The 23,144-nt window shown below is 34.7% G+C and overlaps 3 protein-coding genes and 2 long non-coding RNA genes across 6 annotated transcripts; 2 read left to right on the plus strand and 3 right to left on the minus strand.

Moving 5' to 3' along the window:
• Positions 7,537–8,442, minus strand: LOC104767523. Its single transcript, XM_010491537.1, has 2 exons — positions 7,762–8,442; positions 7,537–7,683 (listed from the first exon to the last, which is right to left on the minus strand). Exons 1-2 carry the CDS (start codon positions 8,440–8,442, stop codon positions 7,537–7,539), a joined length of 828 nt encoding a protein of 275 aa, XP_010489839.1.
• On the plus strand, positions 10,904–12,061 carry LOC104765343 (ethylene-responsive transcription factor 4). Its single transcript, XM_010489039.2, has one exon. It carries the CDS (start codon positions 11,035–11,037, stop codon positions 11,698–11,700), a length of 666 nt encoding a protein of 221 aa, XP_010487341.1. The 5' UTR covers positions 10,904–11,034; the 3' UTR covers positions 11,701–12,061.
• Positions 13,686–14,544, minus strand: LOC104765344. The gene is made up of 2 exons (XR_763867.1): positions 14,426–14,544; positions 13,686–14,297 (listed from the first exon to the last, which is right to left on the minus strand). It is a non-coding gene; the product is annotated as an uncharacterized LOC104765344 (long non-coding RNA).
• Positions 16,026–18,289, minus strand: LOC104765345. Of its 2 annotated transcripts, XR_763869.2 has the most exons (5): positions 18,084–18,289; positions 17,839–17,958; positions 17,398–17,646; positions 17,237–17,298; positions 16,026–16,249 (listed from the first exon to the last, which is right to left on the minus strand). It is a non-coding gene; the product is annotated as an uncharacterized LOC104765345 (long non-coding RNA). The 2 variants fall into 2 exon arrangements; XR_763868.2 differs by having other exon boundaries at positions 16,026–17,298.
• LOC104765346 (PRA1 family protein H-like) lies at positions 21,823–23,055 on the plus strand. Its single transcript, XM_019240829.1, has 4 exons — positions 21,823–22,261; positions 22,362–22,433; positions 22,837–22,908; positions 23,015–23,055. The coding sequence occupies exons 1-4, from the start codon at positions 21,823–21,825 to the stop codon at positions 23,053–23,055; spliced, it is 624 nt and encodes a 207-aa protein (XP_019096374.1).

Raw genomic sequence — 23,144 nt, forward strand, 5'->3', positions numbered from 1 at the left:
AAAAAAAAAAAAAAAAAAAAAAAAAATCAAAATCAAAAAGAAAATTGCCGACCAAAACTAAAATTTTAGTTTTATAAAAAAAAAATTTGACATAGAGACCGACGACATATCTTTGGTATGCCAGAGGGCATCGATAAGTCTTATTCTTAGGATTTTTAGAAGAAGAAGTTAATTTTGAGCTAGCGTCTCTCTAAGGATTGAAGTTTCGGTGCTATTGTGTTTAAACTTTGGTTGCAATTTCTTTTAGTTTGAAGCTTATATTTTCTGCTTTATATGTTTAATGGTTTTTAGCTCTCAGTTTAGTTTCCGGAGACTTTTATTTCGTCTGTTAGTTTAGTCTCCCTCGCAGGTTTGGCCCGTGATTAAAGTCCGTGAAGCTGGTGCTTTAAGCATCATGAAAATATATAAGTTTTAAAAGCATCAATTTTCAAAAATGCGTTGTAATGTAGTGGTTAACACATATTTGGAAGTCTAAGATGTTATGAGTTCGAAGTCGACTTTAGAGATATTCATGTTAGCCCTAGGATAAAAAACCGAACCGAAATAACCGAACCGAGCCGAACCGAAATTTTGAGTATTTGGTTTGGGTTCGGTTATTAGGGCAGAACCGATCGGCAACTTCTAAAATTAAAATCGGTTCTCTGAACCGAACGGTTAATCGAACTAAATCTAAAGTCTAAACCTTAATACATTGATGATTGACCACTTCTTCGTCTTTTTTTTTTGTTTTTTCACGAACTAGACATATATTCGATAGAGAGAGAAAACAACAATTCTGGTGAGATTCTCTGAGAACTCTTTATTATACAAAAAAAGAGTTTAACGAACAACTCTTCACTTCTCACGAACAATGGCTCCGGCTCAACGGTGACGAGGGCATAGTCTTCTGCTCCTTATTATTTTTCTTTTACTCTCTTATTATTTTTATTATTCATACTCTTTTTTCTCCTCCAATCTTCTCCCATCATCTCCATCTTCTCCTTCCTCTCCTTATCATTTTTATTATTCTTCTTCTCTAATATTCTTCTTTTCTTTTCATATGTCCTTCTCCAATTATTTTCCTTCTTCTCCGATCACCGTTCACAGAACAAACTATCTCTTGTGGCTTGCGGCTAGCGGCTAGGGCAACACAAGGAGTGCTTTTATTTTATTTTTGTTTTATTACAGATCTTTATTTTCTATGTTAAGTAACGAGCTTTTATTTTAGTTTGGCCCATTTATTTTTGACTTAACAATGAAAATCGTTTTTTTTGGTTTTTATATCCAAAAACCGAATAACCCGAAAACCGAACCGATCCGAACCGTTTTTAATTTCGGTTTAATTCGGTATACATTTTAATAATTGAAAAAACCGAAAAATTGAAATAACCGAACCGAACCAACCGAATAAATCGAACTCTCAGGGCTAATTCATCTCTCCGCTGGCTGAAGTTCGTAATTTATGTCTCCTTCACGTTTATTATCAATATTTACATCAGATGACGAAAAAAAAAGAGACCGACGACATATATGTATGGGAAGCTGCTACGTAGTTCAATAATCATGTTTAAGAAATACTAAAACAGTATCTTGATAATCAATTAACTGTTGTTACACCTTGTGAAACGTAAAGATAACGATAATAATTAACAAAGAAAAAGAAGATAATATAGTAAAATAATGGTATTTTATTTAAAAATATTCTGATAAACGAGCAGATTCTGTGGCCCGAGAAAAATCCAATCCATTAAGCCATTATTATAGAGAAAACATTTTTGGTGTTCTAAACTCAAAAAAATTAGAAAAATAATGAATAATAATTTAGAACTCTTTTTTAATTATTGATATAGAATTGATTTTGGCTTAGTTCTAAATTGATGTGGCAAATTATGAATGAATACAATTTTTTGCAAACAATTTTTCACAAATTAAAAGAGTGTTTAAGAATATTATATTATAAATTTTTATAATTGTAATATGTTTAAGAATATTATATTAATTTATAAGTATACAATTGCTTTTATATAAGTATGCAATTTAAATATTAATTTATAAGTTTTTATAATTGTAATATGTTTAAAAATATTATATTAATTTATAATTATACAATTGGTTTTATATAAGTATGCAATTTAAATATTAATTTATAAGTTTTTATAATTATAATATGTTTAAGAATATTATATTAATTTATAAGTATACAATTGCTTTTATATAAGTATGCAATTTATATGTTTTTATAATTGTAATATGTTTAAAAATATTATATTAATTTATAAGTATACATTGCTTTTATATAAGTATACAATTTAAATATTAATTTATAAGTTTTTATAATTATATTATGTTTAAGAATATTATATTATTAAATCTTATAATATTAAACATATTTTCTTAATAATTAACTTTTTAACAAAAGATTTAAACTAATAATCTTACATTATTTTTATAATATTTTTACTTTAAAAACACCCAAAATTGTTCCCCTAAAATGATGCCCTTATCCATGGCGTGAAGACATATATAGCTGTGGCGAAGACATATTTAAAAAAAAATATATTTCAGAAAAAAAAACTAAGTAGCCAGAAGAATTAAATTAAATTAAATTTTAAACCAAGCTTTTTATAATGAAGACGTCTTCATGTGCCGTCGTCAATGTAAAGTAAAATTACCGTCCGTCTTTTAGGAAACAAAACAAACGGCGGGCCCACCGCCGTTAGGATCTCTCTCACGGTTAGCCGACGCGGCCACCATTCTCTCTCTCTCCATAATCATTCTCCACGCGTCGCGTTGACCACGTGGCACTATACATCTTTTATAAAAAACCAAAGATAACAAAACACTTTAAATTTTTAAATTTCTTTTATTATTTAAATACTCGAGTGCGTTGTGGGCTCATGTTTGTTTTTTTCGGGCGAAGGGGCGGCTATGTAGCTTTTCAATTTTTTATTTTTTATTGGGAAAAAATAAAAATAAAAATAAAATTAAAGAAAAATAAAGCAGTCAAACTCAAAGTTGAAAATGGAGCTAGAGTCGAACAAGTCACGCATTAACGCTCTATTTCTTTCACGCGATCGCCGTCGGCACGTGATTAGCGGTGAGATTCACTCTCCTACATTGAAACGCGTTTACTTAGCCGCGCGTCCTCCTGATGTCGCCACGTATATTTTTTTACAATTTTGCGTCATCCAATATTATTTATTGTTTTGTTTTGGTTCCTTTCTCTCTGCTTTTCAGGCGCCGCTGCTCAATTTATTTCCTTGTAGTTTTTTTAAAAATTTACTACTCTCCTCTCTTTTTTTTAAAACTATGTTAGATGTACTCATATAAATGGTAATTTTAATTTCAAACAAAATTTTGAGAAAACTAGAGTATTATGCATACATTTATAATTCACTTTACTCATTTTCGAAAAGAAAATTTGAGATATTATATGAAAACATAGTTACTGAGTAAATGAAATGACTCACAGATTTTTTCAGTTTTTTTTTTCTTTTTTCTCAATAGCATTAACTTGGAGTCAAACATATTAACTATTAAGGGAAAACATACTGAGTCCAGTCAATCATAAGTTTAAAACTTTATACTTTGTGCATATATATGGCAACAAGGTTTGTTGTACATGTTGTGTGGGTGATAAATAAGCTCTCTCATTTGAAACAATCTCATAACAAAGCGTGCAAAATTCAAGTTAGTTGTACTCACTGCCTATCTGTTAAGAGGAAAGCCAGCTTTTAATTAGATCCTAAATCACGTGAGCAAACGGAACCAAGCAAAAAAAAAAAAAAAAAGAGTTCTTGAATCAGAAATTTTGTTTAACCATAGACATTATATTATGATATGGGATTACATTCTTAATTGGGAACCTTGGTTAAAAAAAAAAAAAATCGAAATCTTATCAGCATTTATGGGGAATACATTGTGTGGGCAAACAGCAAACTCCACGCATCTCCATTTAATACGTCAAACAAATTTGTCCGGATTTCTTCTTCTTCTTTTTTTTCCTTTTGAACCCATGTATCTAATTTTTGTTACATTGTAACTAGAAAGTGTATCTTACATTGTATCAAAAGTTTAGTACATCAGATAAGCAATGTATCTAAAACTAATCGATTAAAAAAAAGTTCCTCATTAAGTGTTATTTTCTTGATTTTATGTCATAAGAAAAGTTTAATGCAAAGATTGTTTCGTTTAATTTTTTTATTGCTAAAATATTCATCAATAAAAAAATAAGATACAGAGCATTTGGACAAAAATAATCGATTCCTTTAAAGACTACGGAAACAAGAAACATATGTTAAATAATTGTTTTTATTGATCAAAGTCTCGAGCTCAAATACAAGAATTCAAGGCACAGCGAATCAATCTATAAACCCTAGTCGCGTTCTAGAGTTGAGTCGTGTGTCTTGTGTTTTAGATCTCTTGATTTGTTGCTCTCCCCTGTCTCACGTGGAGGCCGCTCTCCTTATATAGAGACTCATTTGCCCTAATCCCTTAGGATTTGTCTTGGGCTTACCGACTCTATCTATGATAGGGTTGGTCACGGGACTCTTGGCCCATTAGTAAAGTCGGTCGTTAGACTCTTGGTCTCTTAACAGATCTAGTCGCGTGACTTTCGGTCCTTCGACAAAGTTAGTCGCGAGATTCTCGGTCTCGTGACAGAGTCACGAGATTTTCGGTCTCTTAACAGAGTCAGTCACGAGATTCTCAGTTCATTGAACCAATCAGGAAGATTTTCCTCTTATAAGATAAACTCTTATCTACGCTGATTTTATCCAGCAAAATATGTGTTGAATAAATAAATTATATTTATGTATTTATGATGATAAAATTATGCCCAACAGTTAGCCCATATTCTCTATTTTATTAGTAAGAATTTAGAGAGTTGTTAAAAACAATGGTATTATTTTTCCAGCCAACAAAATCTCAAAGTCATGTACCTTTTGAAATGATTTGTAACGGCTTGTGACGTCACCATAGCAGCTTTATCGAATAGTGACTCCGTAGAGACAATGTTGAGTCCTTAACACGTCCTGACTGGGATCATTTTTGTACTTGACTATATGTGCCATGACCATTTTGTAGGTTCTGACATTCTTGTCAGTCATAAGACTTGCTCGTGGCATTGATCTTATATATGATAACATTCTCTTACTGTACGATAATCTCCACATGTGAGGATGTACATAACAAACAATTTCTTATCTTGTGCGTGAGACACAACTTAGGTCTCACATTTGTGACATGATCTGTCTCGTGACATGAAACATAAAATGATACTTATTTGTTGACACATCTACTGCTTTGTGCCATGTCACATGATTGTTTTGTGTTCACGACGTTGTTCATGTCACGTGCCTCTGACACCATTCATGTCACATGTTCATGACATTGCTCATGTTAAAAGCTAATGGCGTGAGTTTCATGCTCTCAACATCTTGTCATCATGATTACGCTCATGACGCGATTTCTATCGTGTGCTCAAGGAATTAGTCACATCATGTGCTTCCAACAGCATTTATGTCGTGCGTTCTCGACATTGTTCATGTCTTGCGCTCGTGACAGTCAGGTGTTCCATAATTGTCACGTGCTCGCTTCTTTAATAACAATGTTCATGACATTGTCAATGTTTTGTGCTCGTGACACGATTCGCGTTGTATGCTCATCACATCGCCTATATCACGCGTCGTTACGTGCTCAAGAAATAGTTCATGTTGCACGCCTCTGCTACCATTTGTGTCACGTGTGACTGCCGCTATTCATGTCGCGTGTTCATAACATCGTCCATGTCACGCGCTCATGGCGTGAGTCTTGTGCTCACGACAGTCACATGGTTGCTTATGACACAAATTATCGTCTTGTGCGCGTGACAGCCTGGTGTTTCATAACTAGTCACGTGTTTTCTTTCTTTAACTTCAATGTTTATGACATATTACTTATATCTCGAGGTCATGACAATGAGGTGTTTCGTAACTGTCACATGCTCCTCTTTAATAAACAATGTTCGTGACATTGTTTATGATATGTGCTCTTGACAGTAGGGTGCTCCACAACTGTCATGACCTTAACTGTCACGTGGTTTTTCTTACATAAACAATGTTATGAACATTTTAATGTTCTTTGCTTGTGACAGTCACATGTTCCATAACAGTAACGTGCTTTTATGTTCTTCAATAACGATGTTTTTGACGTTGTTTATGTTTAGTGTTCGTGACACATTAAAATCTTGTGCTTGTGACACATTGTTTATACCGTGCGCTCGCTTTTTGCAGTAACAATGCTCATGGCATTATTTATGTGTTCATGACACAACTTCATGTCTTGTGCCCATTACAGTCACAACATTATTTTTGAAATCACAATGCTCAACACATTCTTTGTGTCTTGTGTTCATGAAACATTTTAATTGTCTTGTGCTCGAGACAGGCAGGTGTTTCATAACTATCACGTACACAACTCTTTAATAATAATGTTCATGACATCGTTTGTATCTTTTGCTCGTGACAGTCAGGAACATAACTGTCACTTGCTGCTCACTTCCTTAATAGCAATGTTCATAACATCGTTTGAGTGCTTGTGCTCGTGACAGTCAGGTGTTCCACAACTGTCACGTGCTCACTTCCTTAATTACATTGTTCATGACATTTTTTATGCCTTGTGCTCATAGCACTGTTCACATGCTCATGGCATTACATACGTCATGTGGTATTGACATTACTTATATGCTCGCGACATTATCTTTGTGTACGTGACAAAGATCCACGTCTCGTGTCTATGACACGCACATGCTATTTTATCAATGCTCATGACATATAGTCCATGTCTCGTGCTCGTGGCACAATTAAATCTTGTGCTCGTGACACGTCCAAGACTTGTGCTTGTGACACGTTCAAGTCTTGTGCTCGTGACATGTTCAAGACTCGTGCTCGTGACACGCTTGAGTCTCGTGCTCGTGACACATTTAAGTCTCGTGCTCGTGACACGGTTGAGTCTTGTGCTAGTGACACACTTTATGTGACAGTAACATATTATTGAAAACGTTGTCCATAACATGGGACGTGTAGTGTTAATCATTGGCAAAATAGGCTCCTGACCCACGAACTTCAGTGACCTTGTAAGGACCTCCAAGGTGAGACCGAGTTTCCCAGATCCTTGTTCCCTTGTATTTTGAAAAGTACGTCGCAAGATCCAGTCTCCTCTTGGAGTGTCCGCGTCGTAACTTTTAGCTGCTTCCTGTTGATAACATAAATTTTTGATTTTCGCTGCTTCTCGTTTCTCGTCTAATGGATCGAGATTGAGACTCATCAACTCTTCGTTTTTCTGCAAGTTAGGGTGCTCGGTTCGTGCCGTAGTCACGCCTACTTCACATGGCATTACTGTTTCCATCCCATACATTAGAGAAAACGGTTTTTTGTAAGTCGATCACTTAGTGATGGTGCGGTAAGCCTACAATATGCCTGGAATCTATTCTACCCACTTTCCTTTTGACTTTTCCATACGTTTCTTCAATAGTTTCACAATTGTTTTGTTTGAAGGTTCAAAGCAGCTGGCGTATGATTAAAAGAAGTCGATAAACCTCTTTTGTATGTCGGCTGCTAGTTTTGAACTCATGTTCACCCGCTTGTTAGGATCGTCTTCGAGTAATGGCATCTCATCCAACTGTTCCACCTCTGGTTCTTCCCTGTGAAGTACCAGCGGTAGCCTCTGTAATTGCTATAACTGTTGATCTTTACTTTTTAAGGTAGTTTGATAGCATGAACGTGAACTTTCTGGTTCCCTTACTATCTCTTTCACTCCCCATGGGGTGGGAAATTTGATAGTTTGGTGTAGAGTCGATGGAATAGCTCCCATGTCGTGAATCCAGGGGCATGCCATAATAGCATTATAAGCCGAAGCACAATCTACTACTAAAAATTTAGTGTGTTTGTTAACTCCCTCTCCATACACTGGAAGCGTCACTTCGCTAATACTCTGCTTGACCTCACCGCTGAACCCAACTAATGGAATAGATTTTCGTGTCAGCCCTCCTTCGTCGAGACCCAACTCCTTATATGCTTGCATATAAAGGATGTTAGTTGAGCTTCCATTGTCGATTAATATCCTCTTCATCAAACAGTTAGCCAATGTTAGTTGTATGACTAAAGTATCGTGATGCAGGGTTGGTACACTGCTCTCATCAGTCGTAAAAGTTATGGTGTATGACGGTGTATCGCCTTTCGTAGCAAGTCCAGTGTTTTGAGAGTTCTTGACAGCTCTAGTGTTTCTTTTCGTAGCTGAGTGAGTTATCCCACTTATCTCTGATCCTCCAGAGATAACATTGATGACTCGATCATGTTTTGGAGGCAAAACTAGGGCGTTCGCAATTGCTATTTGCTTGTCGCTCTCGCTATCCATGCGATTATGGGTTTTATCTGACAAGTATTCCCTAAAGTGACCTTTTTTAAGCAGCTCATTCACTTCCATCTTCAATGAGATGCAATATTCTGTTTTGTGGCCCTGATCGTTGTGGAACTCACATCACTTCGAGGTGTCACGCCTATTGTCAAGTGCTTTCATTTTTGGAGGCCATCTCACGTTTCCACCCATCTCTTTCAATACACCGACTAAATGTGTATGAGAGATCGAGAGGTTAATAATATCTGGCCATGATGTCGATTTAGGTCTCCTGTCGTCAGCCTCGTTCAATGTTCGACGTGTGTTCCTTCTTTCACTCATGGTGTTTTCGTCATGTGGTCTTTGGTAAGGCTTATCATCCCTACTTGTTCTTTCGTTTCTCACTACATGGAAATCAGATCGTGGTGAACGTCGCTGGCGATAAGCTGAGTCTTCCTCCCACTTTATCTGCGCCCACGCACGTGAGAGCACGTCTTCCATTGTTCTGCATTGGTACTTCGTCAGTTCCTTGTACAAATCACCGTCAGGAAGCAATCCTCTTTTAAATGCGGAGATGGCAGTTGACGTGTTGCAACTGGGGATCGATACTTTTTCCTTGTTGAAGCGTCCCACATAGGCATGCAACGACTCATCTCTCTTTTGTCGTACCTCGTAAAGGTCATCCGTTGTTTTCTCGAGGTTCTTGCTGCTTGCAAATTGCTCAACGAAGAGATCTGTCAATGATGCAAACGAGTTGATCGAGCCGTTTGGCAGGTTGATAAACCACTGAAGTGTTGCACCTGTTAGGATTGAGCCAAAACCCTTGCACATAGTAGCTTCCCTGCACTCTTTTTGGATGGCCGCCGTGAACATTCGTTGTTTGTATTGTGTTATGTGGTCATCCGGATCGGATGTTCCATCATACATCTTCATTGTTGGTAACATGAATTTTCTCGGCATCTCAGTGAGTGCAATTTCATGAGAAAAAGGTGTATCGGCATACGAGTGCAAGTTGCTTTTTCGGATCGGTGGAGCTACTTCTGGCAGTCGTTCGATCATGGCTTCTACTGCACCCAAACGTTTTGTAAGCATAGTTTCCAAGTAAGCGGCTTCGGCTGACATGGTGTGTTGTTCATATTCGACTCCTGTAACGTGCGGCGCGTTAACGATTCGTTGTTGATCCGTGTTTTCTTCTTGAACAAGGTTCTCACGGGTTTGTCTTATGCTAGGGTTTTCTCCATTATTCTCCTCTTGTGGAGTCTCTAGTCGTCCGTCTTCAGTCGCGGTCGTCGTTCGAGTAGCTGCTGGAGTTGTATTGAGATCTTGCATCCGACTGACGTGCACGTCACGAAATCTTGAGCTTGCTTCAGTAAAAATTCTTCCTGTTGTCACTAGTGAGGCGTTCTCCTCACGTAGCCTAGCATTATCGGCCTCGATCTGCGTCAGCTTCTGCACCGTCTCGTTCATCCTGGCAGTCAGGACTTCCAGCTGAGCGACGACAATCGCTTCGACATTGGTCGTGGTACTTTCGTTTGCCATCATCTCACGTAGATTACTCTAGGCCCCTCCTTCTAGCGCCAACTGTTTGGGCAAAAATAATCGATTTGTTTAAAGACTACGGAAACAAGAAAGAGATGTTGAATAGTTGTTTTTATTGATCAAAGTCTCTAGCTCAAATACAAGAATTCAAGGCACAGCGAATCAATCTATAAACTCTAGCCGCGTTCTAGAGTTGAGTCGTGTGTCTTATGTTTTAGGTCTCTTGATTTGTTGCTCTCCCGTGTCTCTCGTGGAGGTCGCTTTCCTTATATAGAGACTCCTTTGCCCTAATCCCTTAAGATTTGTCTTGGGCTTACCGACTCTATCTATGATAGGGTCGGTCACAGGACTCTTGGCCCATTAGTAAAGTTGGTCGTTAGACTGTTGGTCTCTTAACAGATCTAGTCGCGTGACTTTTGGTCCATCAACAACGTTAGTCGCGAGATTCTCGGTCTATCGACAAATATAGTCGCGAGATTCTCGGTCTCGTGACAGAGTCAGTCACGAGATTTTCGGTCTCTTGACAGAGTCAGTCACGAAATTCTCGGTTCATTTAACCAATCAGAAAGATTTTCCTCTTATAAGATAAACTCTTATCTACCCTGATTTTATCCAGCAAAATATGTGTTGAATAAATAAATTATATTTATGTATTTGTGATGATAAAATTATGCCCAACACAAAAATAAAAGTATCATTTAAAAGAAATATAAAGTAATTAATTCTACATCTATTTTTTTGACAATGTATTTAACAGTGTAAAATACAACAATTTAATGATGATCAAACAGAAATTTAAAAAAACGCTTGGTGGGGTAAAAAAAAACGAAGGGTTGATGGAAAAAAAAAGCAAAATTCATTGTAAAAAGGAAAGAAATACACGTGGCAAAAGATAAGTGGTGGTAAGAGAGAAAAGAAAGAAAAAAAAAACCATGAAAACCGCTGGTGTTTTTTAAGAGAAGCCGCTAAAACTATTTTCAGGCTTTGACTGTTCTCACAACAAAGCGCCCCGAAAGGAGCGTCGCTTTTACTCTCTCTCTCTCTCCCATCCTCACCTCTCATCTTATATATAAACAACCTCTCTCCCCCTTCCTCCTTCTTCCTTCAATTATCACACCCACTCTCAATCTCTTATCTACCGATATGGCCAAGATGGGCTTGAAATCCGACCCTGCTACTACTACTAACCAGACCCATATTAATAATGCCAAGGAGATTCGTTACAGAGGCGTTAGGAAGCGCCCTTGGGGCCGTTACGCCGCCGAGATCCGTGATCCCGGCAAGAAAACCCGCGTCTGGCTTGGTACTTTCGATACCGCCGAGGAAGCGGCGCGTGCTTACGATTCCGCGGCGCGTGATTTTCGTGGAGCTAAGGCTAAGACCAATTTCCCCACTTTCCTCGAGCTCAGTGATCAGAAGGTGCCTGCCGGTTTCGCTCGCAGTCCTAGCCAGAGCAGCACGCTCGACTGCGCTTCTCCTCCCACGGCGGTTGTACCGTCTACCACTGCTGGAAATGTTCCGCCGCAGCTCGAGCTTAGCCTAGGCGGCGGCGGCGGCGCGTGTTATCAGATCCCGATGGCGCGTCCTGTTTACTTTTTGGACCTGATGGGAATCGGAAACGGAGGTCGTGGTCAGTCTACTCCGGTGTTTAGGCCGTCGGCGGTGCATGCTGCGACTAAGGTTGCCTGTGGAGGAGCCCAAAGCGACTCTGACTCGTCCTCGGTCGTCGATTTCGAAGGAGGGTTGGAGAAGAGGTCACAGCCGTTAGATCTAGATCTAAACTTGCCTCCTCCGTCAGAACAAGCCTGAGCGTTTTAGCGGTGTCGTTTCAATTCGAAGCGCATGCGTTATCTTTTTTTTTTTTTGAGCTGAGAGAAATCGTTTTCTCCTAGTTTTTTTTCTCTCTCAGATGAAATTATTAATCAGTTTTTAGAAAGGAAGAAAAAAAAAATATATCTGAGAGAGAGAGAAGAATTGTAATTTTAGCTGACATGGTTCGTTATGTACATATTATTACATAACCGGGGGAGATCTGAACTTTTGTTGTGTGTTTTTAATTTTTTTTGCGACTTGGTTTCAACCCATGTTGTTCCTCCTATGTTTTTTTTTTTTAATTTTTGTTCTTCTTCCAAATTTTCAATCAATAATTTGGTAATCTTCAGAATGGTGTTATCTAAACTAATCTAATTTCATAAATTAGTAATTACTGCTTATGTACTTTATCTGGCGGCTTCTTCTATATTGGCCTTCGTTTCCATTATCGTTAACAAAATAATAAAATTAGATAAAACAATCACAACTAATTGTGTAAGTTGAAGGGTGTAAAAGAAATCTAAAATAAAAAAAGTGAGATTGATTAAAAAAAGGGTTAGTTGAGTTGAGTTGAGTTGAGTCTGTCGTCGTCGCCGTCGTCGGGGCTTTTAAAACAAATGGTCCAAGTTTCCAGCAGACACGCAGCCGGCGTGTGTGGGCCCCTCAGTCTTTTCTTCTCTCTGCGGCGTATGTTAGAAAATTCTTCGCGCTTACGTCATTAAGTAGGGTCTACTTATACAGTACGGACTTACAAGAGGGCTCTATTTGTTTTTTGTTTGGGCTAATTTTTGTAGATGAACATTTGACACTCTATTTAGGTTGTGCAAGGGAGAACCTAGACTTTAAATTTGATAGATTCTTCTTCTTCCGTTTGAAAAGAAGACGATAAAGGATAGCTAGAAGGAGTATAATTTTATTTGGAAAAGATCTTTATAATTGAGTAAACAATTTTTTGTCGGCAAAGATTAAAACAAAAAGGAGTAAATAGATTCTCTTAAACAAAACAACTAGTCTAGATATTGGTTTATAATAGTACATAATTTATTTATATTCTTTAAATATGACATTGAATTGATTCGGAGTTGAATTCGACTAAAAACAACATCATTTGACCTAATTGTGTTTTCTTTTATAAAATTATCCTTTTGGCCAATTGTTTCTAGATGGCTGGTTTAAATGGAATTTGATTATATTTGTTTTTTTTTGTTCGGAAAGCAAAATTTACTATTAGTGAAAACAATGATGGCGTGATGTGTTGAAAATGTAAATTAGATTCAACGATGTTAAGGAAAGAGCAAAAATTTAACGTTTGGAAGAAGGGAAAACGACGACGTATAAGAGGAAGATTGTGAGAGAGATGAAAAGAAAAAGAAAGCGGCTTCATAATGAGAGGCAGAGAAGAAGAGATGGTTTGATTGAGATTCTTGTCTCCAACTCCGCAATCAAAAAGAGTCAAAATAACTATCTCTTCATTATTCGCGTGTACATCCAACGGCTTAGATTCTTTTTCCTTATCCACGTGGTTGGATCTTATAATTTCAGTTTTATTTCTATACTTAATTCCGAAAATAAAAAGAGTGAGGCGGCACCGACGGCCAAGCAACAGCAGCGCGAGTGATCCTTTTCAGAAGAGACCGAATCAGAGACGGTGGCGCCCACTTTTTGCCAGAAAAAACATTAAAATACTAGTATATATTTATGAGAAATAGTACTAGTACTTTGTAGTCTTCGTAGTATTATTTCAAAAGTCATCGTCCTCTCAAAAAAGTACTTATTTACTAACAGCGAGCTGCGACCAAATGACTTTTACAAATTTATTTTCCAAAAATAAGGAATGTTTTACTCTTATCTTTTATCATATTCAAACGCTTTCATACACGCAAGTTAATTTAATGGTTAAAAAGTTGACTAATATTTTAAGAGTATGAAACAGCAAGTGAAACACTCATGTTATTTACGTTCTATTTGGGAAAAATGCCAAAAAGATCCAAAATTATTTTTATTTGGACGTTTAATACCCAACTGTTTTGGATTAGAATAAAAGTGCATGAAATAATAAAAATATGTCATTTAAAACCTAAAACAATAAGTGTTGTTAGTTTAATACCTACGATTTTACAACAAAATTCAAATTCCAATTTTATCGTGCTTATCTAATTAATTATTAATAAAAAATTATCGGTTTTTTATTAACAATGTTAAACCGGACGTTAACCCCAGTTATCTCTCTTCTTCCTTCTCCTCTCTCTAATTGGCGTCGCCCTCGTTATCTCTCTTCTTCCTTTTCCTCTCTCTAATTGTCGTCGCTCCTCCTCTTACTCATCACCACCGCCTCAAGAAATGTCTTGCTCAAGACAAATAAATTAAGAAACAATTTGTTTCTCTCTTCCCGATCTCCTTTCATCTCCTCTCCCTACGAACTCCTTCTTCCAAAACTTCACTCTCAAAAACTGCGACCAAGCTGAGTACTTTCACCCATACATCATCAAACCATCGGTCTCATCTCTCTCCATCTCATACCCATATCTCTCCCACAAATCTGCTTTCAACGCCGACATCACCATCAACAAAACCGCAGCCAAAAACGCAAGAATCTGCCAAGAACCATAAACATAAACTCAAGAAGCTTCATAAACTCAAGAAGCTTAGTAAAATCATACTATTTAACAAAATTAAAATTTACTTCTTCGATAATAAATTTTAGTTGTTTAGTAATTATCACCTTTTAAAATATTAGTTTCATGACTTTTACAAATGTTGAATTAAATTAGTTTCCATACGCAAGATAAGAAAAATGATAGTCCAGTTGAATTAAAAAAAAATGATAGCTCAAGATATAGTGATATACCCGGTCTAAAATCCGGTTTGAACTATTATTGTAAACTGTTAAGTGAAAACCGTAGTCGGAGAGTAAGAAGTTGCGTGTTTGAGAATCTGGCGCGTGTGAAAGTGGCATGGGATGTAAATTCCGTGTTGACGAGGTTTATGTCGGGAGTCTTGGTTGTCTTCACGTGCATCTCCACCGTCCGATAAAGTTTGATTCTCACTGTCTCATTATTGTTTTTTTTTTCTTTTCCCATTATTGTTTTTTTTTTCTAAATTATTTTACCAATCCAACTGAATTACGTGAAGGACTCCGTAAATTGAGGTATTTTAATTTTTGGCCCCCTCATCTCATCATCTTGCTCCCCCATAATAAACCCCATCTCCCACAATTTTTTCAATACCAGAGACCTTTTTTTTTACAACAAGATTAATTTTCAGATTAAAAAAAACTACAAAAGTTTGAAAAAAAATGAAAATGCCGAGAAATAGGCACACACCAATTCCATATATACACATGGTCATGGATGATGATGGATGGGTAGAATTAATAAGATACAGGTTAGTCGCAGATATGGATATCAGGGTCACATCTTAATATATAATAATAATAAAAATACTAGTATTTTAATAATTACACTGAAACAAGATTAAAATCAATTTAAAATACACATGGTAGATAAGACACGTGTGAAACAAGATTAGCTGCGGCGGCCGCTTTTTATTGGTGGAACCCACACGCTTGATAATAAGCGTCATCCAGAATCTCAATCCCAACCAACCAGATTTTTTTCCCTCCTTTTTTTTTTTTTCTCACCCGATTCGATTTCCAAGTCGGCCACACTATTGTGCTTATTGGTCCTATTACTTTTTATCTTTAGCATCCACAACCCCCATCATTCATTAATCTCAACAAATAAGTATCTCAATCATCTTCTCTTTTTTAAATAAGTAGCACACTGCATTAAAAGCCCTCAGGAAAAAAAAATAATAATAATTACGGACGCACCGCTTCCAAATAAGTAACATCATTTCATTAATTTGGATAATATTTTTGTTAAAAATAGTTTTATAATTTTAATAGATTTAGAAATCTAAACAAAAATTATATGTTATTTAATTATTATTTTTTAATAACTTATAAAAATTGTATATTATTGGTTTTAGAATTTACAATACTTATTAAAATCTTATGTTATTTGTTTAGTGATTTGTTTTAGATTTTAAAATTTACTTTGTGTTTTAAATAGAGTTGAAAATAAAAAATAGAAAAATTTAAATCAAATAATTAAAGTTATTATTTCAAAATTCATATGTTTTGATTTTCATAATTTTATAATTGTATATAAATTTATAAATTATTCATCTAGTAACAATTCTTTAATACTAAAGTACAAAACATAAACAAATTCAGTTAGATGGTCTTTTTATTAAATCAAGTTACTCGATTTTTTATTTTACCTATACAAAATTAGTAATAAACTAATAACTAATCTATATCTATATCTATATATACATTTTTGAAAATAAACATTAACAAATCAAGGTCCAAGCCCATTTCAGTTCTACCTATTCCTAACCCACAATTATTTTCACCGCCAATTGTTTCTATTCAATAATCTAATACACAATAAATAGATATTTCATTGCCTTCCGAAGGATCAGCGAGACTTGTGTTCCAAGTTTTTGATTTCCAAATATTTTCTTCCACTGAATGCGTATCCTATAAATCAATCAAGCAAAACAGAATTAAATATCAGAATATTTTCTATCACATAAACATACCATTAAAAACAAAGATCGTTATGATCTCTTTAATTATTCGCTAAAATCGGATCTTTTTTGTATCGTAACAAACGTGTTGGTCGACCTAATCATATCCCTATAAATAATACTAACCTAAAACTCCACTCTGCATAAGCAATCAAACTAACTCTTACACATTCTCTCTATTTTAATTCTCTATGGCGGCTACTTTTGTCTTTTTGAAAGATGTTCGACCCTACAAAACCGCATGGAGGGTCCAAGTGAAGGTCATCCATTCATGGCGTCAATATACCCAACTCACCGGTGAAACGCTAGAGTTGGTTTTGTCGGATTCAATGGTAAAACTAAATGCTTACTTTTACGCCATACACGACTTGATATTACTAATGCATCTTTATGTTTCATTATTTCAGAGTAAAAAGATTCATGCATCAGTGAAGAAGGACTTGGTTTGCAAGTATGTCAATAGGCTTCTTAATGTTGTTTTCAAGGAGGTTTTCCAAAACATACACTGAGTCAGCTACCTCTCCGAAGGTAAACTTGACCCACCTTATTATATTAGTAGGTACTTAATTTCTAGGTTGGAAACATTTAAGTTTAATAGTTTTCATATAATTGTTATGTTTTATTCAAAATGCACGTGCCTCATTCTCCATAAGGCCACTGATTCACCTCCCATGAATGAAGCATATCATAATCGACAGTCACGACTAATATGAATCAATATTTTGGTTATTGTAATTTTTTAATTTTTTCAAAACACATATTCAATACGCAGTTTACTACAATTATGTTGACCGTTAAACACAATTTATTTCATTTTGTTTGAGAGCCAAGTTATAATACTGTTTGCAAATCACTTTAATTTCCATGATTTAAGGCAGTGAAAACACTCAAATATGTTAATATAATTTTAGTGAATGAAGAATCTATAGATACTAACCTCAATAAACTTACCTGGAAGACAATTAGTCCTGGTAGCAAATAGTTTGTTACATGTATGAACTTCAACATGAATAAACAAAACACAATTAGCTTTATTTTTAACAATATCGTTGCTTGATTTTTCTACTAAAATAGCTTCCTCTATTACAAAAGTATTACCTTCTCAAATAGATATATAGATATATACTGTATCAGACACTTTTATTAATTATTGCTTAGAATTTCAACAAACCTACAAAGTAAACCATTATTCAATAACACTATGAGTACAACTGCCTTAAATGAAAGATATCTGTAAAGGTGAATTGTACTTAGCTTTCTCAATGGTGTGTTTTTCATGTTTATAGAACATAAACGTGAATATTGCCTGCACCGCGTATTAGCTTAATCCTCAAGCGACTCCCATCTCTGATAATCAAACCTTCATTTTAGTGTTAGATGCAATCCTCTCCGAAATTGGTTACATATTTGATGATTGGAAATCTTATTAACAATCAATCTATTACCATCTCTAAGTTGCTTGAGGTTATGACATGTGAAACCCAACATCAATATCAGAAACAATTAAAAATTTACAACACAAATATCAGATTAATTTACCTCGAACACATCATATTAGCTCAAATCCTCGATGGCTGTCCATATCTGATAATATGTAATCAATGGCTGACTTTATTTTTAGCCTCAAATCTCCACGGATATGTTTCCAAATTCGCTGATCTACAAGTGATAACAAACCCTTATATTACCATATTCGAGTGGAAACATGATATGGAATGGGAAACCCAACATCAAAATCATCGGAATTTTTTTAAAACAACAGCAGAAAGAACATATTAAATTACCAGGAACGGAATCGATTTCAGAATAGTTCACCCACGATATGGAATTTTGGAGATAGCAGCTTCCCTCTAAATGTAAAATTTTATAATCTATCATTTCTGATTAAAACAAAGAAGAATCATAGCAATTGACTTCTGATTTCCCTGATTTTGAAAAGCCAGATTCGAGAAGATGATAAGACAAACAAGAAAAGTTTTTTTTTTCTGGAGACAAATAGATTTACTCGGTGGAGACGAACAAAACAATTTTTTTTGTTTAATCGAAAAGACAAGAAATAATATAATTGCCAAGAAGCCCCCCAACTAACACAAATTATTAAGTTTTGCTACCTTCTTCAAAGAAGTGCTTTTTAATACCAAATACATTATTATTATATAGACATTTGATCAAAAAAATTTACAAATAACAAATGCATCAAATAAAATATCCAAATGTAAAACAGTACACCATTTTAATCTAATTGCACAACTATAAATAAAAAGTGTTAAATTGATATATAGAGGCAACAACCTACATTATGTTTGTCATATTATATTATACTTATATAATTACAATAAATAATAGTATTAAAAATATATATTCCATACATTGTTAATAAAAATACAATATAACAAAAACTGTATAATTGTTGACAATAGTAAATTATAAGACAAATCAAATGATATTATAAATTTATAACAATATAATAATGCTATAAACAGAGGTCAATATGAATTATAGAATAATGGTATTCCAACAACAATCAAAACTTTGAACACAATTAAATATATTAGTGTGTAAAACTATCATACATTTAAAAAATATAAAACATATTAGTTACATATTTAAATAAAATAATAAATAAATTATATTATGCATGCCTAAACATAATTATAGCTCTGCGGTGTACCGCGGGTGAATATCTAATAAGATAACATTAGTTATATCAATAATCCTAACCAGGAAGAGCTTCGTGAAAATTTTGTGTTATGAAAAGGTAAAGAGGTTTTAGCATAAAGAAAAATGAGAATAATAATCTATATTAATAAAAAATAGGAGTTATAAGCTTCTAAGGCCGTCCACATAGGATTTTAAACAACCAATAGAAATTTGACATATCACTTATTAACATTTTATACAATTTCCAAATTTTCTATATTAATAATTACTTTATACAACCTATCATGATTTGACATGTCATTCATTAACATTTATTAAATTTACAGAATTTTTTAGAAAAAAGAAAATTTTAAATTTATGGAAATCAAAGAACTAAGCACAATATCCCACATCGACTAGAAATTTTTTAGACAATAGTTCAGAACCATTATAAATAAGATTAATATGCTTCCAACAAAGAATGAGTAGGAAAGCTTGATTTATCAAGCGTCCAAGTTTATTATTTGATTTTGTTCTTGGAGTTTGATGGGTTAAGAAGTTGTGTGGTAGTCTAAAAAAAGGTTTTTCAGTGGAAGAATGTGAAGAAGTTGACGAAGAAGAAGAAGAAAAAGAGTATAACAAAGAACCAAACGGTAAAAGTTATGATGATAATTAACACAAAATTTGACAATGAAAACAAAAAAGAATATGAAGAATAAGAAAACATTGCATAAAAAACACGAAAACATAGGTGGTAGCGATCAATTAAATATGAAAACGAGTTAATTTCATGATTATAAAATTGTTTCGTTTTTTTGGTGGTCAAAGAAAACGGTTTAGGATATGTGAGGTCATCAATTTGATTTGCCTCGCCTGGACGTCAAGTTAAATTTATGATTTTTTTATCAGATTTGATTTTATTACACAACTGATTTTTAGATTTTAAAAAATTGTGTATCTAAAATTTAATTTTTTTCCTTAGTTCTAATTTTATTTTTTTTATAAAATAATCTTTTATTACTGTAATCAATCATATATAATTTTTATTAAAATATATCAAATAAACTCACAGGATGATTTGGATTCAAAACCTAGTAATAATAATGGGAGAGCCGGAGTAGTATATTTTTGTATTAAAAGAATCAAACCAATGTGAAGCAGCCACGCAGGTGGCTTCACCTGGACACATGTTACCAAATATGGGGACAGGTGGCGCTGTTAAATGTCGTAACGTGATAGACAGTCACTATAGAAAATAAATATGGTTGCGTTTCGTCGGCTGTGTGACGCTGATATCGTCGTTCTCACGCGTATGAGCGCGTGAAATAGGTCCCAGTTTTGTTTTTTTGGGTTCAAGTGCTTTTTTTTTTGTTTTTTTTTTTGTGGTGCGGCGCGTGAGCCACGTGTAGGAGGTGTGCTTATTACAAAACACCTTATTGGAACTCTGCAACCAAACAAGAACCACTTATTATTCCACATTCGTGTCTCTCTTTTTTTCTTTTTTCGTTTAAGGACAAGAGAGATAAAACTCCTTATCATCTATCGTCTGAATCATTTCAGAAGTCACTATCTATTCTTTTATTAGTCTCCTTTTTCCTCCTTTTCAAACCGCATTTTTCACCCTGATTTGTTGTTAGTCACTCGTTAAACCAAAAAATATGTATTGATTTGTTTAATGAGAAGGGGGGCATTATGGGCGGTTGCCGTTACCGTTGAAGCGCCGTTAGCTGCGGCATATGAGTGTTGGGTGATGTGTCAGGTCAGTTGAACTGTCGTCTTTTCCATGAAACTTCGAGGAGACCTTATTGGCTTTCACGTGTCTCTTTTGACATTTTACAATGACGCCGTCAACTCCTTTTATCCTTTTGTTCTCTTAACTAAAATTATGTAATTTATTTTAGTCTTTTGAAACTTGTTATCGCCGCCCTTCACGCTCCTAGCATTTTCATAGTCGCTTTTGTTACTTTATATATAGTACAAAAAAAAGAAGGTAATCAGCCTGAATTACAATTTGATTGCCGACATTAAAAGAAAACTGTTCACTGAAACTTCAAAGAGAAAACCAAATTCAGTTTGTGAGGAATTTGATTGAGGCTTTCATCATAATGGATTGTTATACACATATGATCACAGACATGTTACATCATAATGGAGTGTTAGCTTTTCTTGTCAACGGATCACAAAATAGTAAACGTTAGGACTTCGGAGTATCAAAAGAAATAAAGTACAATTACCATATTTATAGAGTTATGTTCCTTTTTTTTTTTCTTTTGAACAAATTATATAGAGTTATTTTCTATAATGATTTTCATCGTTTTAACTTTTAAATCAAAGCTTCTCTTAGCGTTAACTTTTTTCTTTTTCTGAAATTTTTCAGTTGTCTGGTAATTAACTTTGTCTTAATTAATGGGCTCAAGTAAAGGCCTGATCAAAATGACACGAAAATATCAACTCTAAAATTAATTTGAATGGCACGTTGGTACATTAACTCTAAAAAATTCGCGACTTGCTACCTTACGAAGAGCATGGATGATATTGATGGATTCGTAACATTTATCCAATAGTAAAAACTGCCACACCATGCATTCCATTAATGAGTAAATATCACTGCAAAAAATATTATATGAAATTTAATATTAGACATTATAATGCTACTTTGAAATATTTTACAGAATAAGTAACAATGATAACTGCAAAAATATATTATTTAATGATCATATTTTGAATACACAACTGCAATCAAATTTTGAATATTTGCTAACATAATCTATCTATATATAAAAAGACAACACACATTGCCAACAAAAAAAAAAGTTACATAACATATTAAAACAAAAAAGGGAACTAAGAAAAAATATCTTTGCGAACGATTAGCGAATATACATGATGCAGAACAAAGAGAAACAAGAGGTCTCCGCCACCGTCTCCACGTCATCATACTCCACCATAGTTTCACGGGCGAGGATTCTCTTGTCCCTCTTGAGAATCAATCCTTTTGGTAAGCTAACAACGAGTGACCTAGACAAAAACAAAACGCCGCTGTTTAGCGTTTTCAGCGGCAGAACTGAACTCTACTCGTTCCCGGTGTCACAATCGGAGGCAACGGCAAGAGTTCAAGAAAACGTTAGCCAGTTCATCGGGAACTACATTTCTGTCTTTGTCATCTTCTTCTTAATATCTCTGTACAAGCAGACGACACCATTTTTAGTGCTGTTAGCGAGTTTTCCGGTTACGGATTATCTCGACAATTTGATTGTTAAAAAAGGACTTGATCAAGTTTACCCCTTCATTCGTCGTTTGCTCTTCTTCATCTCCAAATTAGGTTGATAAAGAAACAAGTACTATACTTAATACTTTTTGTGGACATAATGCAAGGCAAAATATCTCTTGACGATCGTTGTTGTACGAATGTTGTTTTGCAGGAATATCGGCTCTTCTTATGCGTAGAGAAGTTGTTATCGCTTTTTTCTCGTCTCTTCTTGCTGCTTACTTAAGTACAATTTTTTTTTAATCTCTTTCTATGTCTCTCTTATTTAAATGTAGGCGCGTTACGTATACTTGGGAATTAATTTTTTTGTTTTGGTATATGTTTGTAGTGATGTTATTGCACGGAGCGTTAAGGAAGTTGCGTGATTGAGACTTGGAATCTTCTAAAAGACTTTTGGGTTTTATCGCTTGGGACGAACTTAGCAATATTAACAACTAAATATATGTATTAAGACAATGATTATCAAATTACTAAACAAGAAAGCTATTCATNCTTCATTCGTCGTTTGCTCTTCTTCATCTCCAAATTAGGTTGATAAAGAAACAAGTACTATACTTAATACTTTTTGTGGACATATGCAAGGCAAAACATCTCTTGACGATCGTTGTTGTACGAATGTTGTTTTGCAGGAATAGCGGCTCTTCTTATGCGTAGAGAAGTTGTTATCGCTTTTTTCTCGTCTCTTCTTGCTGCTTACTTAGGTACAATTTTTTTTTTAAATCTCTTTCTATGTCTCTCTTATTTAAATGAAGGCGCGTTACGTATGATTGGGAATTAAAATTTTTGTTTTGGTGTATATGTTTGTAGCGATGTTGTTGCACGGAGCGCTAAGGAAGTTGCGTGATTGAGACTTGGAATCTTCTAAAAGACTTTTGGGTTTTATCGCTTGGGACGAACTTAGCAATATTAACAATATATAATATGATAACTAAATATA

Source organism: Camelina sativa, chromosome 19 (assembly GCF_000633955.1).
Source record: "Camelina sativa cultivar DH55 chromosome 19, Cs, whole genome shotgun sequence".
Lineage (NCBI taxonomy): Eukaryota > Viridiplantae > Streptophyta > Magnoliopsida > Brassicales > Brassicaceae > Camelina > Camelina sativa.